The sequence below is a fragment of the Prunus mume genome, linkage group LG6, assembly GCF_029339155.1.
Source record: "Prunus mume cultivar Tortuosa linkage group LG6, ASM2933915v1, whole genome shotgun sequence".
Classification (NCBI taxonomy): Eukaryota; Viridiplantae; Streptophyta; class Magnoliopsida; order Rosales; family Rosaceae; genus Prunus; species Prunus mume.
The window spans coordinates 9088714-9105538 of NC_142703.1; the positions used below are offsets into that span (position 1 = coordinate 9088714).

General features: G+C 34.9%; 2 protein-coding genes and 2 long non-coding RNA genes across 5 annotated transcripts; 3 read left to right on the forward strand and 1 right to left on the reverse strand.

The window, feature by feature from the left end:
• The first annotated feature begins 3481 nt into the window (after positions 1–3481).
• Positions 3482–5730, forward strand: LOC148916024 (uncharacterized). Its single transcript, XR_016127775.1, has 3 exons — positions 3482–3715; positions 3954–4066; positions 5347–5730. It is a non-coding gene; the product is annotated as an uncharacterized LOC148916024 (long non-coding RNA).
• Positions 5731–6603: 873 nt separating this feature from the next.
• Positions 6604–8866, reverse strand: LOC103334155 (GABA transporter 1-like). The gene is made up of 7 exons (XM_008237095.3): positions 8516–8866; positions 8220–8342; positions 8012–8106; positions 7716–7902; positions 7499–7629; positions 7176–7391; positions 6604–7068 (listed from the first exon to the last, which is right to left on the reverse strand). Exons 1-7 carry the CDS (start codon positions 8709–8711, stop codon positions 6673–6675), a joined length of 1344 nt encoding a protein of 447 aa, XP_008235317.2. The 5' UTR covers positions 8712–8866; the 3' UTR covers positions 6604–6672.
• Positions 8867–10114: 1248 nt separating this feature from the next.
• Positions 10115–12880, forward strand: LOC107881412 (uncharacterized). 2 transcript variants are annotated; one of them, XR_016128310.1, is made up of 2 exons: positions 10115–10232; positions 10345–12880. It is a non-coding gene; the product is annotated as an uncharacterized LOC107881412 (long non-coding RNA). The 2 variants fall into 2 exon arrangements; XR_001678027.2 differs by having other exon boundaries at positions 11772–12880.
• Positions 12881–14151: 1271 nt separating this feature from the next.
• On the forward strand, positions 14152–16717 carry LOC103334154 (Signal recognition particle, SRP9/SRP14 subunit). Its single transcript, XM_008237094.3, has 4 exons — positions 14152–14311; positions 14681–14749; positions 15817–15910; positions 16461–16717. The coding sequence occupies exons 1-4, from the start codon at positions 14240–14242 to the stop codon at positions 16535–16537; spliced, it is 312 nt and encodes a 103-aa protein (XP_008235316.1). The 5' UTR covers positions 14152–14239; the 3' UTR covers positions 16538–16717.
• Positions 16718–16825: the final 108 nt, after the last annotated feature.

Sequence of the window (16825 nt, forward strand, 5' to 3'; positions counted from 1 at the left end):
AGAGCCAAGTGACTATTGCAAAGTCAAGATTTGAATGTGCTCAAGTTTCTTCGCAGAATATAGCTTCTTAGACAAAATGAGTGAAAAGAGGAGCGAGAGAAAAAACCAAATTGTGTGAACAGGAAAAACAGAAGAAAAAAAAAAAGGCCACTAAGCAATATTAATCACTATTTTGATTCGCATTATCAGCTAGTGCCTTGCACCTTGATTGCTTAGACAGGGCAAGAACACTTTTATGCTTGAATCTAAACATGCATAAGCCAAAGCACACTAAGTCTTCCTTGCATCGCGCATGAGGTTATGTTCATGTGTTTGTTCTCTTGACCAACGTGAAATGCATTCAATTTATGTCAAATTTTCTTCAAGATTTTTGTTTTGATGTAAGGGTGATCTTTTAAAAGTTTTTTAACAAATAAATAAAAATCGTTTCTAAAATACAAGAGGCAATTTGGTAAACACAATGAATCTATTTACTGTTTGTCCAATATGCTTTACATATCATATAACTAGAGTTCCTCACATATCATGAAAGCATTTGTAAGTCTTGACATCTTCCACAATGAACTTGACTGCACCAATATGGAGAACCAAGCTCCCATGGCAAAGTTAAGAAGCAGCAAAGAAAGGTACATTTTGGGATTTTGGGGCCGTCTTCTAGCTTTTAGATATGCCAGAGCAGGGAACAGAAAATCCAGTGGTGTGAACCCAATTGCTCCACAGATTGACACAAAATCCCCAAAGAAAGGAGTGGCTGCTGCAACAAGAGTAATGAAAACCATATACATGGATGTAAAAACAAGACGAATTAGATTGTTTCTGGATGATGTGATGTGATTGGTCCTGATTTGATGATTTTGTAGTCCAAATATGTTTATCAGGATTTTCTATATCTGATTTGCGGGCTTTGTGTATATCAATTCTGAATTAACACATCAAGAAAACAACTTAGCTATGCTTTTCAGATATTGATTACCACTTTAGTCCTTAACCATAATTTATGTTCATTATTTACTGAAGTGCTTAAATCAGGCATGACTATAAGTTTCTAAGCTCCCAACAGAAAAATAAAAATAGTTTTTCTTGTCCACATTGAAAGGACGTCTTAGGGAATCATCTTCGGTTTTCACAGAATTGGCCTTGCCAAGTTCTTCTTAGACAGTGTGTTCCTAGTATTTTTTCTTCCTATAGTCTGTTTGCTTGAAATTTTTGAAAGACACATTAAAGAAATAATTTCAAGCTCAAGTTTGGACTTCCATTGTTTCTGTGTCAGATTTGTTCCTCCCAGGGTTCGAGGATGGAAATTTTGAATCTGCCAAGTGAGTTTGGACTTGGATCATGCTCAGTCTAGGTTTGAGAAGTAATCAATTTTACTGGATTATTTTTTTTCACCAACTCCATGTTTTTCTTCATATTTGGTTGATTTAACAGTGCTGGCGGACATCAGGGAGAGATTGATCATTTTCAATGTTTTAGTTTGTTACCAGGTATTTTTCTTACTCTTAAATATGCTTCTGGTATTCCTTGACATTGTATTTCACTCTTTGGTGTGATATTTGAATTGGTTCTGCCTATATTTTCTTGATATTTCCAACTGGAATATGCATCGCCTTGCCATGATTTATGATTATGTCAAAGTTAAGCAAAAGAGCGATGTTTCCTCAAGATGTTAGAGAATATTTCAACTTGGTGGAATGTTGTGCTAGTTGTTTATCTTAGCTTCCCCGCATCTTATTATTGGCATCAAGTCATCATGCTGGACCCAGAGAGAGAAAAAAAATAAAGATTTTGGCAAACATGCAGATAAACAATTGTCTGCCAGTTGTTGCTAATTCCTTTCCCAACATTAGTTCTCATGTAGAGTAAGCTGTTTTGGTAATCTAGGCAACTTAAAAAGTTAATGCTTCTTTGATCCTAGAGTTTTATTGTATCTGTATGTTGAAGAATACACACAGTCCTACATCGAAAATTTAACAAAATAGAAAGTCCTATGGCTCCACTTCTAATAACATCGAGGCCTTTTGTATAAAACCTCCAAATTGAACCAAAATTTATTGTTTAAGCCGCGCGGCTATACTTTTTTTTTTTTGGGTGGTTGAAATAGTATATTATTTAAAGAGTATAGCTTGCAATTGAGGCCAACTAGTTATCGTCGGCAGACTGTATTGCAAAATCCTCAAATCTATTCGACCAAATACAAAATCCCTAACCCTAACTCTTTAAAACATCGTTTCATGCCATAGCCGTTGAAGTAGACATTTTTGGGTGTCAATGCCCTGTGCATGACACCCTTACTGTGGATATGGGGCTACTCCCTTTAGGAGTTGATACATGATTCTTTGAATGTCCATACTAGACAACTCTGTTGTCGGATAGTCCCTTAGCCGATGCATGCCCACCGAGGCTTCGATCACCACCTTGTGCAATCCATGCTTGCTAACCGTGTAATCCAATATATTCACGATATATCTTGAGTCCTGGACCTTTCTTAAAGAAGAAACCTCGATGGCGACCTGCCTTAAGGTGGCGGGTTTCCCTGCTTCTCATCATAAAGTTTGATCACGACGCTTTCTGTCAAAGAGTAAGCGAAAAGACCTTGCACCTAACTGACTAACTAGCTTCTTAAACTGGTAAGATGCTTTATTCTAAGTGATAAACTAAATTAGAAATGTAAGTGAGAGATTGTACTGATAGATTTAAACAATATATAGGAGGTGAATTAAGAATATATACAGCCGTGCAATACTTGTTGAATCCAAGCAAGATCAGCATCAATATTTGCCATTGCTCTTGTGTGGAACTTCTAAGACTCTGAAGCATGTTTCTTGGATTTCTGGAAAATAGGATTATTGACCAAGAACACCACAAACTTGGTTGTAGACGATTGAATATTGATGTCTCTAGCAGAGTGAACTTATTATTTTCAACACAGTTTAATTTCTCACGATTGTCTCAATAACGCACACTGTTACTAATTTGTGTCTAACCAAATTTAGTTTTCTCCAATATCTTACATAAATCAAACAAGTTTTTTTACAAAAAACAAAAGTGTTTTATTTTTATCCTATACAAAACCAGCTTTAAGATTTCTCTTTTATTCTCACATTTTCATATATTGTAATAGATCATGCTAAACCTTTGGGCTAACACGGTTAATCAAGTTATAGGAGCATGACTTGGTTCATCACACGAAAACAACGTTGGAAGCTAGAAATGCTGATGATTAAGCTAAGGGTATTACAGGTATTACAGGTTTCACTAAAACACCCAAAATGGGGGCTTAAATTATAAAAAAAACATAAGCACTATTTAAACATATAAACACACTCAAAATCCATCATTACACACACTTAAAATCCATTTATAAACACACCCAAAAAGTTGACTTTGGGGTTAATTTTGAGTGTGTTTCTATGTTTAAATAGTACTTAAGTTTTTTTATAAATACATGTCTAGGATTGTGTTTATTTATAAATTTGTATTTTTTTTTTTCAGAAATGTAATGGTTTGGAGAATGTCCGAAGTCCAAAGTTTAAAACGACGACGTGTACCGGCATCGTCGTCCAGAACCAGAACCAGAACGAGGGCCTTGTATCGTTGTCTACAGCGCTGCATGGTGGTTGATACGAGCTCCATTGTTCGACGGACGGTTTGTTTGTGCTGTGGAAGCGATTGAAAATTTCACTAATCGCGTAGAAAAATCCTGGTTAATTCTAAGGTAATTCTTACGAATCATATTTGTAAGACTAAATTTCAACAATTTGAGGGTTTAGATTTTCTGGGCTCCGATTGTGTAGTCGCTAACTGGGTTTGTATCAAAATTTCAAACTTCAATCATATTGTTAGATTTATTCAATGAAGTTGAATTTGAAAATGGATTTTGAAAATTGTTCATATATACCAGTGCTATATTTTCAACAATTTTGTTGTTATGATTATGCAAAAATTTGAATTAGGCACAGTGGATTAGTGGACTGGACGGTTCCAGTTTTCCAGTGCATGAAAACCCTAAATCTTCAATGGTCTAGTGGATGGGAAATTGGTTCTCAAAGTCACTGATAATAAAGAGGTACTAATACTTTCTTCCTCCAACTGTGTATTAACTCATCTCTGTAACCCTAGCTGGCTGAGATTATTATTGATTTAACTTCATGAACAAGACAGTAATTTAGTAAGTCTGTGTAACCCTATTCATCGTTTAGGAACTTCAATCAACTTTCTTTTGTTAAAAATTGAATTGAATTAGCGCAGTTTTGAAAGGCATATGAAACAAGCAGCCTGTAATGTTAACACTATTCTTGGTTTTGTACTGTTAATGCTCTTCTACTGACAGATTAAGTGAACCTGTGGTGATCTTCTTTCTTATAATGTTATATTTTGATCAATAAAGTAATTACATCATTTTCTGGTGAATCTTTTGCTTTTTTTGTTAAGATGTTTTATATTCCATATTTCTTTTTTCTTACAGAACAAGGTTTTCTGAGAGATGTTAGGTCCGCGTTTTTTCGTTTTTTTGTTTACATGATTCATTTCCCCTTGTTTACTCTGTAGGCAGGGTCATCAATTTTGCTTTGTTTGTTCCCCTTTAAAAGAAAATAGTCAAATTGGTTCTTTTTGGTATGTGGCTCATTAAGTGTTAATATTTTCCATCCAAGTTGTTGAAACTATTTTTTTGTTTGGGAACCTACCTATGTTGTGGCAGAAATGCACTTGTCACCCCTTCGTTTGACTTAGATGCTTAAGATCCTTCGCCTCTGTTTTTCACATTACACAAATCTGTTAATTTCACCTATTCCATTTCAAACTGTGATGTCTTGTTTTTTCTTCTTTGTTGAGCTTAGGGAGTGATTCTCAAACTGTTTTATATGGGATTAAAACAATAAAAATACATGAAGGACTATTTTTCATGCCGAATAGTTCTCAAATTGGAATCTGGGGAGTATTTCCTTTTCTTCTGTCTTCCATTTCTTTCACTTTACTTTTTTTGGGTGGACAAATCCAAATAGCGGAAAGTTCGTGTTAGTAGTCAAATGAGACATCTGGCCGAATTTGACATGATTATAGTTTCTTAGTGCATTCTAGGAATATGTTGGAAAAATCTCCTATGCTTGCTTATAAGCAGAACACACACTACATAAAATCCTGATATGTCCTGTGGTTGTCTTTGGAACCCTGGATTGAAACATTTTTTAGGCTTACTACAAGCTTTGGTATGTTTTTTGTAATCTCAAATATTTAGATACAACAAAACAGTTGCATATCATTGTATGAATATGGAAAAGTTGGGTTCCAATAGTGGCTCCTTTTTGTAATTATGCTTAATGAAGCTTTCATTTTATGAATTTGCAGGCTTGGTTTATTGATGTTTTCTGGATAGAAATCAGCTAGAGGGAAGTATTTTCACCTTCTAGTCTGTGACATTAAAATATGAAGAGCATGGGGCAGATCAGCGCAGGCCCTTGGTTATTGGATTGTCATTTTATTATTTGTGGATGTTTTATTGGATCACTGATCCGAGAATAATATCCCACCATGATTATGTTTAGTTGTTGTATTCCATTGATTGGGTTAATGGACTGTCCAAAAAAATGTACATATCTGCAGACATTTTCACGCAAATGAACTTGAGTGAAGTAGTTCAAAATATTTTGATGTAATATCTGTAGACATAATTAAGTTGTTGAAAAAAAAACTACACCCTGAACGGTTAGAGGAGGTGAATTTTTTTCCCTTTTCTAGTTTTAGCGACGGTATAACTATTAGCTGCTAAATCCTTTATTTGCCACAGCTAGCGACGGTATTTCTCGTCGCTAAAGACGTTTAACACATTTGAGACCCTAAATTCGTCACGGAAAGTATGAAAAACGCTGCTAAACAATAAAAATCGCCGCAACAGCTGAAAAATCGTCATTTTAAACGAGATTGCCTATTCTCTGCTGGATTTAAGTGTATTTGCTTCTGCTTTTCATATTCCTTCCCTTAAAATACTACAGGCAATTGAGAGAACCACGAAACAATAATTTATTTCTTATTTCTCTGATGTTATATATGTGATCAACAATCACTGGGAGGAGTATTCTTCTATCATGTGAAAATAACTTCTAGAGTCGGATAGCTTTCATTAAATTTGATTCCACCAAAGCTACTCGACTCTGGAACAATTGAGAGTCAAGTGACTATTGGAAAGTCAAGATTTGAATGTGCTCAAGCTTCTTAGCAGTATATAGCTTCTTAGACAAAATGAATGAAAAGGGGAGAGAGAGAGAAAACCAAATTGTGTGAACACCAAAAACAGAAATAAGGCCACTAAGGAATATTAATCACTATTTTGATTTGCATTATCAGCTAGTGCATTGCACCTTGATTGCTTAGACAGGGCAAGAACACTTTTATGCTTGAATCTAAACATGCACAAGTAAAAGTACACTGAGTCTTCCTCGCATCGCGCGCCCGGTTATGTTCATGGTTTTGTTCTCTTGACCAATGTGAAATGCATTCAATTTAATGTCAATTTTTCTTCAAGATTTTTGTTTTGATGTAAGGGCTATCTTTCGAAAGTTTTTAAAAATAAATAAATAAAAATCAGTGCTAAAATACAAGAGGCAATTTAGTAAACACAATGAATCTGTTTATTGTTTGTCCAATATGCTTTACATATGATATAACTAGAGTTTCTCACATATCATGAAAGAATTTGTAAGTCTTGACATCTTCCACAATGAACTTGACTGCACCAATGCAACCCAACACTGCAACACTGGAGAACCAAACCACAATGGCAAAGTTAAGAAGCAGCAAAGAAAGGTAAATTTTGGTATTTTGGGCCCGTCTTCTAGCTTTTAGATATGCCAGAGCAGGGAACACAAAATCCAGTGGTGTGAACCCAATTGCTCCACAGATTGACACAAAATCCCCAAAGAAAGGCATGGCTGCTGCAACAAGAGTAATGAGAACCATATACATGGACGTAAAAACAAGACGAATTAGATTGTTTCTGGATGTGAAGTTATTGGTAGTTTTGCGAGACAATAGTCTTTCATCAAAGTAGGCATATGTTGGCCTGCAATATATCTAACACAAGGAAATACAAATACACCATCAGAAGATAATTCCAAGGGATTTAAAAAAACTATTGACTCTTGTTTTCTTTTGAAGTATGGGAAGGAACTGAAGGGTACCTGAAAACATCCTGAGATCTGTATAACAGCAAAAAGATTGGCCATGACAATAGTCCACTGGGGAACAGTTAGGGAAGACAAGATGTAAGGCTGGACTTGTGAACCAAAAGCCCAGTAGCCAGTGAAGGCCAATTGCCAGTAGCTCAACACAATGACAGCATATGCTGCTGATACTCCTTTATACATGTTCTTCTTTGCAGGTTCTCTCACAGTATTCTGGTATCAAAAACAAAATGACCCAAATTTAACAACTTGGTTACTATTGACTCTCGAAGTTTCAAACTTCAAATTGGTAAAGAAATATATATAGATGTATAAATGACCTGTATCTCTGGAAGCATGGCATCCCCAAAGGAAAAGGCAATTGCCCCAAGAGCATTAAAGGCTCTGAAGGCTTTAGAAGATGAGCTTCCATCCAATCTGTAACTGACTGATTTCCTGTCAATCTTTTTCCCTATAAGCAAGAAGAAAGAAAATAACTCAAATTTCACAGAAGCCAAACTTGACAGATTAGTAACATGTGCAGGATGAGGAGGCTACCGTTATAAATAGTGACACCAATGGTTGTGCCAGCAAAGCCAATGGTGCTGAAAGTGCACAAGGCATTTACCCATCTCAAGGAGTGAATATCAGGGAGCTGAGACAGCAAGAGCTCAAAGGCCCCAAAGAAGATAATAAAATGCTGCAGGGTTAAGCCACCATCCTTGTCATAATATTTGTAAACAGCCTGCAACAAAAGATAGCAAAATACATATACAATACAATTCCTTCTCAAGTCTCAACGTACAAAGACCAAAAGCAATATGAGATTGATGAGTTCAGTCAGAGGAACCAACCTTAAGGCTGCTTCCAGCTGCAATATGAATGGCAATATTATTGCCTACAGAGGCCACCTGTTGAAAAAATGCAATTGACCAATAACCCCAGAACCCTTCAAGATAATTACATAAAAATAAGTGTAAATGAAGTATTCAACATGGAATTATTTGTAAAGTAAAACTCAGAAAAGCAAACTGAAAGATGAAAAGTTAGAACAAGTGGTACCAAAAATGCTGTGTGCTAAGTGGCGATAGGTGACATGTTTCTTCCCATCCCAATTCCACAGAGATGCAATGAGAAAGCTAGAATACCATGTGGCTAGTGTTGCAGCCACCAAACTGCTTACCCCTATTATAAAAAGTTAATTAAAACAGCAAATCAATCACTTAATTGGAGCCGTGCGAGATGAAAGTCTCATGCACGGTTTTGAATGAGAGAAAGAAGTGAGGAATCCTCTTTTCGACTATGACTAATAATATTTGATATAATTGGAGCATTAGAAAATGATAAAAGTTAATTACCGAGAGGCCAACCGAGAGAAGCGAGAGCAAAAGGCAGGGGAGCATAAGCGGCCGGTGTGGCAATCGTGGTGGCCATGTGGAAAGCAGCGTGCTTCCACGTCCCTTTGCCTTGTTTTGCTGCTGCTTCTTCTTCTACTACTACTGGTTTTTCTACTTCCACTTCTGCTGTTGAATTGGGTAGTTCTGGTTGTGACATTTTCTTCTCTTTTTTCTTTCTTTTTTCGCTGCCTTCGGATCGGAGTTCAATGCTTCAAGAGTTCATGCGAATGAGTTAGCTAAATGCCTGATAGCAAGCTAGCTACTTTTGACTTTTACTTGTTGAGGTGGTGGAATGTGGACGCTGGAAGATTAGAATCTTTGGGATTAATAGCATTATAGAATCTTTGAAAAATATTAATATAACAATGAGGGTTGGTTGGGTACCCTCACTCATTGAAGACTTGTTGTTTTGTTTTGTTTTTTTAGTATGAACGATAGTCTAAATTATACGAGAGAGAAGTTTTTCATACACATAAAACTAAGATGCTAAGACTTTTTTCAACAGAACTTGCTGTTTTGTTTATTCGTTATTCGTTAGTATGGTTTTGTTTTATACAATCTATAGTCTAAACTAGAGGGGGAGAATAGTTTTTCTCACACATATTACTAGGGTGCATTAGGGTTCAAATTTGAGACTAGTTAATGTCATTTTTTATTGTTTAGACAAAAAAATTTATTCATTTTCCATTAAAGTGCGTTTGGATGAGGAAATTTTAAAATACAAGGGATTTTATAAATGACGGAATTTAAAATGACGGAAATTAATGTTATAGAATTTGTAAAATTTCTTGTTTGAGTGACGGATTTAAAACACGGAATTTAACCTTTATTTATAAAGCTATCTTTTTTAAAAACTCAATATCTCTTGGGATTTTAGAAATGACGACTTTTAGATAGAATTTAAAGTTGGGATTTATGATATCCAAATTCCATCTTTTTTCCCAAGCGGAATTTCTAAATTTCTATGTTTTTTTTATCCAAATACGGGAATTGGTTCATGCCAATTTAGAAATTCTAACTTTTGTTAAAATCCCAAGTTTATTTCCCTCATCCAAACACACCTAGACGACATTGGCATTATTAGTATGGTTAGTTTTGCTTTTCAATTTAATATATTACTAGCCCCTTGGCGCATGCTCACGCATGTGCCAATTGGTTTTATTTTTTATTTTTTATTTTATTTTTAAAATTAAGAAAAAATAACATGAGTAGTTATATTCCATAAAAGTATGACATATTATATGATTTTATTTTTATTTTTTTAATATAAATTTACCATATTATCCTCATTTAATTAATAATTTCAATTCTTAATGTTTGAATTAACCAAGGGTATTTTTTGATATTTTGAATGTTTTACCATTCTCTGCCTTTTGCTTTATAGACATAAATTTAATATATTATTAACACTCTAAAATAGATATCAATTTTTATTCTAAATGAAATTCTTATAAGAGAGTTGTTATTGGGAACTAACCGACTTCCGATGCAACCCGAGGCCCAATCCTAAGTAAAACCCAGGCCCAATTGTTTTTTTTTTTTTAACACTTTCTACTCCTCGAATTTCTCCTCCTCTCTCTCTGAAAGACGCAGAGTTTTAACCAAGCAATGGTTCTGGGATGAGTTCGTCGATCGGTCCGTACAGCCTGTCCGTGCCGATCTGAAAGACGCAGAATCTGTACGTTACTTTCTTTATTTTTCTTATTTTCTGTTTGTCTTCCCAGAAAATCAAAGAAAAACGAGTGGCATTGCATAGTTCTTAATTGTGTGTTTTTATTTCTAAATCTTAGGTTTTCAACAAACGCTCTCTACAAGTAAGAGCGAGTAAAATTTTGAATTAGGCACAGTGGACTGGACTAGTGGACTGGACGCTTTAGTTTCTTTCTTGGCTCCAGTCTTCCAATGCATGAAAACCCTAATCTTCAATTGTCTGGTTGATTTTGTATTCTTATGTTTTTAACAACCAGATTATTCTATCCAAATTTGAATTTTACTTCTTTTAAATACCTTGCAAACAAAGAATTAATTTCTCTGAATTTTATTTATTTGACTGTTACTTAACTATTTATGATAATTCTGATGGGAAATGGGTTCTCGAAGTCACTGGTACTAATTACTTTCCTTTTCCTACTGTGTATTAACTCATCTGGGTAATCCTAGATGGCTGAGATTATTATTGATTTAACTTCATGAACAAGACAGTAATTTAGTACTTTTGTGTAACCCTATTCATTGTTTAGGAACTCCAATAAACTTTTGTTTGTCAAAAATTGAGTTGAATTACCAGTTTTGTTTAGAAAGGCATAGGAAACATGCAGCCTGTAATGTTAAGTATTCTCAGTTTTATACTGTCAATGCGCTTTCTAGTGACAGATTAAGTGAACCTTTATAATGTTATAATGTTATATTTTGTAATTCTATCATATTCCGGCGAATGCTTTGCTCATTTATACTTGTTGTGCTTGTTAACAGTATCAAGTATGCTTTCAGAAAAATAAATATATATATGTTTGGTGTTATAATTTTAGAATTCCATTGTATATACATTAAACCTTGACCTTTCATGACAAATAGTTCCCAAATTGAATTTGAGAATGCCATTCCTTTTTCGTCTGTCTTCCTTTTGTTTTACTTTACTTTGGCTGAGGTTATTATTGATTATTATTAGTTATGTGGTACTTCTGTGTTACCCTTTTCATTGTTTAGGAACTTCACTAAACTTAGGATTGAGTTGAATTACCGCAGTTTAGAAAGGCATATGAAACAAGCAGCCTTTAATGTTAAGTGCTTTCAGTTTTATACCGTAGATGCTCTTTCTAGTGACAGATTAAGAGAACATGCGAGATTCCTTCTTATGATGTTATATTTTGAGCAATAAAGTAATTTATCATCTTCTATTGAACCTGTTGCCCATTTATACTACTTGTGGTTTGGCGTGGGATTATGAATTTTACTTGGATTTTTCAACATGCGCGCTACTTAACTTACTGAGATGTTGCAAAGAAATGCTTTACACATCATTTTTATTGCGAATTTTGTGAAGGAATGATTTTATGGCTATTTGTGTTTAAAAATTAATTGTTACTGGAGGAAGCAAAATGCATGGATTTAGTAAGGCCTTTTTTTTTGTTTTGAGAGGAGGGTGGGGGGGTTGTTAAGATGTTTTATTTTCCATATATCTTTCCCTTACAGAACAAGGATTTGTGTGAGGTTTCAGGTGCACAATTTCTTTTGGTTTACATGTTCCATTTTCTACTGTCATAACAGTTGTGCGGTTGAGTTTGATGAGCACTCTGTTGGCATGCATCAATTTTTCTTTGTTTGTACCCTTTATTGGATAATAATCAAATTGGATCTTTTTGGTATGTAGCTTATTAAGTGTTAATATTTTCTATCAAAATTGTTGGGACATTTTTTTTTCTTTGGGAACCTACCTGTGTGCAGAAATACACTTATCAACCCTTTGTTTGACTTGGATGCTAAGTTCCTTCGCCCCTGTTTTTTAGGTTACAAAAATCTGTTAGTCGCCTAATCCATTTCAAACTGTCGTGTTTTCACTGTTTAGCACATCGAGTGATATTCAAACTATTTTATATAAGAAAACTTCTTTGAACATAATACAATAGCCAGTGAAGGACCCTTTCATACCAAATTGTGCCCAAATTGAATTTGAGAATGCTATTACTTGGAATCTGGGGATTTTTCATGGTGAAAGGACTGGTGCTTTTTTTGAGAAAGAAGTGTTCACTCAGAGTAAGCGTATGTAGGGTAGGCCTGCAATATCTAACACAAGGTAATACAAATGCAGCATTAGAAGATAATTCTAAATTGTGGTAAATGGGTGATTGGGGATTTTTTTTTTTTTTTTTTTGGTCTGAAGGGTGATTGGGGATTTAAGAAACTATTGATTTGTTTTTTGTTTTTAGTTTTTAGTTTTTATGTTTAAAGGTATGTGAAAGAATTGAAGGGAACCTGAAAACATCCTGAGATCTGTGTCACAGCAAAAGGATTGCCCATAACTATAGCCCACTGGGCAACAGTCAGGAAGACAAAACTGAAGGCTGGACTTGTGAACCAGAAGTCCCAGTAGCCGGTGACGGCAAACTGCCAGTAGCTCAACACAACGACATTATATGCTGCAGATAATGTAAAAGTGATTTGAGCCATAGGATGTGATTCTAATTACGTGTCATATTCTTATCAAAAGCTTAGGCAAGGTTAGGCAAAAATAGTGATTGGGAGAGGATTCGAGTATTTGATGGGGTTGTAGACAAGAGTATGGTCAAGTTATTGAATAATAAATTTGGAAATGTAAAATTCATTAAACGGTTGGGTTCCTGATTCGTAAAGAAGATTTCGTTATAAGAGTGGGGGAGGCGAATTTAATTTTCCTCTCGAGTTTTAGCGACGGTTTTCTTTCTAGCAGCTAAAACTGTTTTGTGCTGCGCCTAGCGACGGTTTTATTCGCTGCTAAAGACGTTTTACAAATTTGGTACCATATTTTCGTCACGAAAGATATGTAAACCGCCGCTAGAGAACAAAAATCGTCGCAACAGCTTAAAAATCGTCATTTTAAACAAGATTTGCTACTTTGCTTCTGTTTTTCAGTAAGACATTTATATTCCTTCCCTTCCAATACTGCAGGCAATTTGAGGGAACCACAAAATAATAACTTATTTCTTATTTGTCCAATGTTATATATGTAATCAACAATGAACTCGGGGTATTATTCTTCTATGTTGTGGAATATAACTTATAAAAGCGAATATACTCCATATTAAACTTGATTGCAGCCAAGTTACTCTCAACTCTAAAACAATTGAGGACCAAGTGACTACTGTAAAATCAAGATTTGAATGTGCTCAAGTCACGCTTCTTTACAGCATATAGAGCTTCGTAGACAAAATGGATGAAAATATTTTTTTGAAAGACACAAATAGTTTGAAAGGGAAAAGCATAAATGAGGGCCATTAAACAATATTAATCACTATTTTTATTTGTATTACCAGCAAGTGCCTTGCACCTTTTTTGGCAAGAACCCTCTTATGCTTGCATCTAATAATGTTTTGCTTCTTCTTCTACTCCTAGTGTTGTGACGTTTTCGTTTTTTGTTTTTGTTTGGGGTGCCTTCATATTTGAGTTTACAAATCAGACAAATTATTGCCAAAGACTAACATTAGTAAAATTGTTCTTTTGTTTAGGGTTAGATATATAGAACTCCCTAAACTATTACCTATTTTTTAAGTTTATATACTATTATGAGTTAGTAATATTATTTTTGTTTTTCAATTCAATCTGTTATTGATACTTTAAAATAGTTATCATGCACTAATTTTGTTTTTCATAATAAAATTATTGTACGAGAATTATTATTGTGATTTTCAACACATGTGAATGCCTGATGCTATTTCGAAGCACATGAACAATTAACGTCCACGTGAACGACTGATCCTATTACGACGCTCGTGAACGTTTGATGCTATAACCGACCTCGCCAAGGCCCGAATAGCCAACCCGACTTTCAGTGAAACCCAAGGCCCAATCGTAAATAAACACTAAACCGACCTTGCCCTGCACTGAACGCATTTAAAAACCCCTTCCCCAAAATTCTGTTTTATTCTTTCTACTCCTTGAATTTCTCCTCATTCTCTCTGAAAACGCAGCTTTTTACCCTAAACCCTAACAATGGTTTATATAACTTCCTGGGATGAATTCGTCGACCGATCCGTACAGCTTTTCCGTGCCGATCCCGAATCTGTACGTAACTTTCTTTTTCATATTTTATGTTTGTCTTCCCAGAAAATCAAAGAAAAAGGAGTAGAATTGCATAGTTTTTAAATATCAAGCGCTCTCTACAAGCAAGAGCAAGCAAAAAATGTCATTAGGCACAGTGTACTAGTGGACAGGATGATTTGTTTTCTTTCTTGGTTCCAGTCTTCCAGTGCATGAAAATCCTAATCTTCAATAGTCTGGTTGATTTTGTGTTCTTATGTTGTCGCAACAAAGAATTAATTGTTTTAAATACCTTCCAAACAAAGGATTAATTGGTCTGAATTATTTATTTATTTATTTGACTGGGATTTAACGATTTCTAATCATTCTGATGGATCTATTTTGTTGATGTAGACGCGATATGTGATGAAGTACAGGCATTGCGATGGGAAATTGGTTCTCAAAGTCACTGATAATAAAGAGGTACTAATTTATTTCCTTTTACTACTGTGTATTAACTTATCAGGGGAATCAGAGCTGGCTGAGCTGAGATTATTATTGATTTCACTTCATGAGCAAAATATTAATTTAGTACTTCTGTGTAACCCTATTCATTGTGTAGGAACTTCAATCAACTTTCGTTTGTTAAAAATTGAGTTGAATTACCGCAGTTCAGAAAGGTATAGGAAACAAGTAGCCTGTCATGTTAAGTATTCTCAGTTTTGTACTGTTAATGCTCTTTCTAGTGACAGATTAAGAGAACCTGTGGACTTATTTCTTATAATGTTATATTTTGATCAATAATGTAAATATATCATATTCTGGTGGCTTTTTTATTAAAATTGTTGAGACTTTTTTTTTCTTTGGGTACCGATGTGGCAGGAGTACACTTGTCACCCCTTTCTTTGACTTAGATGCTAAATTCCTTCACCTCTGTTTTTTTCGATTACACAAATCTGTTAATGTCACCTAATCCATTCCAAACTGTTGTCTTGTGTTTTCTTCACTGTTGAGCACATGAAATGATACTCGAACCGACCTAAATAGGAAAACTTCATCGAATATAATAAAAAGTATGCATTTGTTCATGCCAAATTGTTCCCAAATTGAATCTGAGAATGCCATTACTTGGAATCTGGGGATTTGTCATGGTGATAGTGCTTTTAGTTGCATAAAGCAATGTGTTTCCTTTTTCTTCTGTCTTCCCATTTTTTTTACTCTACTTTTTTGGGTGGAGAAATCCTAATCACGGAGAGCTGGTGCAATTAGTCAGATGAGGCATCTGGCTGAATTTGACATGATTGCATTTTTCTTTGTGCATTTTCGGAATATGGAATGCTATGTAGAACACAGACTATATAAAAATCCCCATATGCCCTGTAGTTGTATTTGGAAACCTGGATTAAAGCATCTTTTTGTGGCTTTCTAGAAACTTGGGTGTTTGATGTAAACTGAAGTTTTAGATACAAGAAAACTGTTCCATATCATTGATATCATCATCAACATTTGCCTGTTTTACTCATGTGATTGATCCTTTTTGCATTTTGCAGTGTCTGAAATTTAAAACAGATCAGGCACAGGATGCAAAGAAGATGGAAAAACTTAACAATGTATTCTTCACTTTGATGTCCAGGGGTCCAGAAGGTATTATCTTTATCCAAGCCTAATCTTAAACTTTTTAATATTTCTTCTGGAACATTGATGAAGTATTTCATTTTGTATTCATATTAAGTTTAAATCCAGTTAGATTACTTGCTATGTGCCCTTTTCACTTGGTCCTACAACTGTAGGGCCCAATCCAATATACCAAAGATTAAGAAGTTAGATTACTTGCTATGTGTTTGAACTTGAGTGGCCTTTTACGAAAGGTCCTTCAAGGGGTAGGCACCTTTCACTAACACGTAGGACCTTTGGAGAAGCTAAAAAGCTTGTTTCAAATGCCATGTGAAATGTAATGGAGAAGTTATTTTGTTCATGGAGTCTAGAGAATTAATGTTCTGGAATGACACAATGGTTGAAGCAGCATTGCCTTTCTTAAGCTGCTATTTGGGTCTCCCTATGGACCCCCCTTTGGAGCATCTGTTATGGTGCTGTAGTGTTATGTATAGCTTCCAGTTTGACCTTAATGTGTGTTTTACTAATTATTCTAACTAGAACTCAATTCTTTCTTTCTTTATTTTTTTCTCATGCACAGCGGATCCTGCAGAAGTTACCGGGAAAGACCAGATGGATGCACAGCCAACCAAGAAAGGAAGGGGAAGGAAACAATAGTCTTTGTTGGCGTACAGTTAGAATTTTTTTTGGACTGATCTGTTAGGATCCAGGGATTTTATTACTTGAGTGAATCTTCTACAACTACGAAATTTGTAACTACAAAAGTTGTCATGAATTCTCATTCCCTATTTTCGCTTTTGATTGCATTTTATAAACCAGGATTATTGGCGACTTTCACTTGCTTTATCAACATTTTCAACTGTTGAAAATAAATTTGTGGTAACACTGAATCCCTCAGGAGTTCAAACAAACAGAGCCCATTATAGGTTAATAACAGGCCTGAAC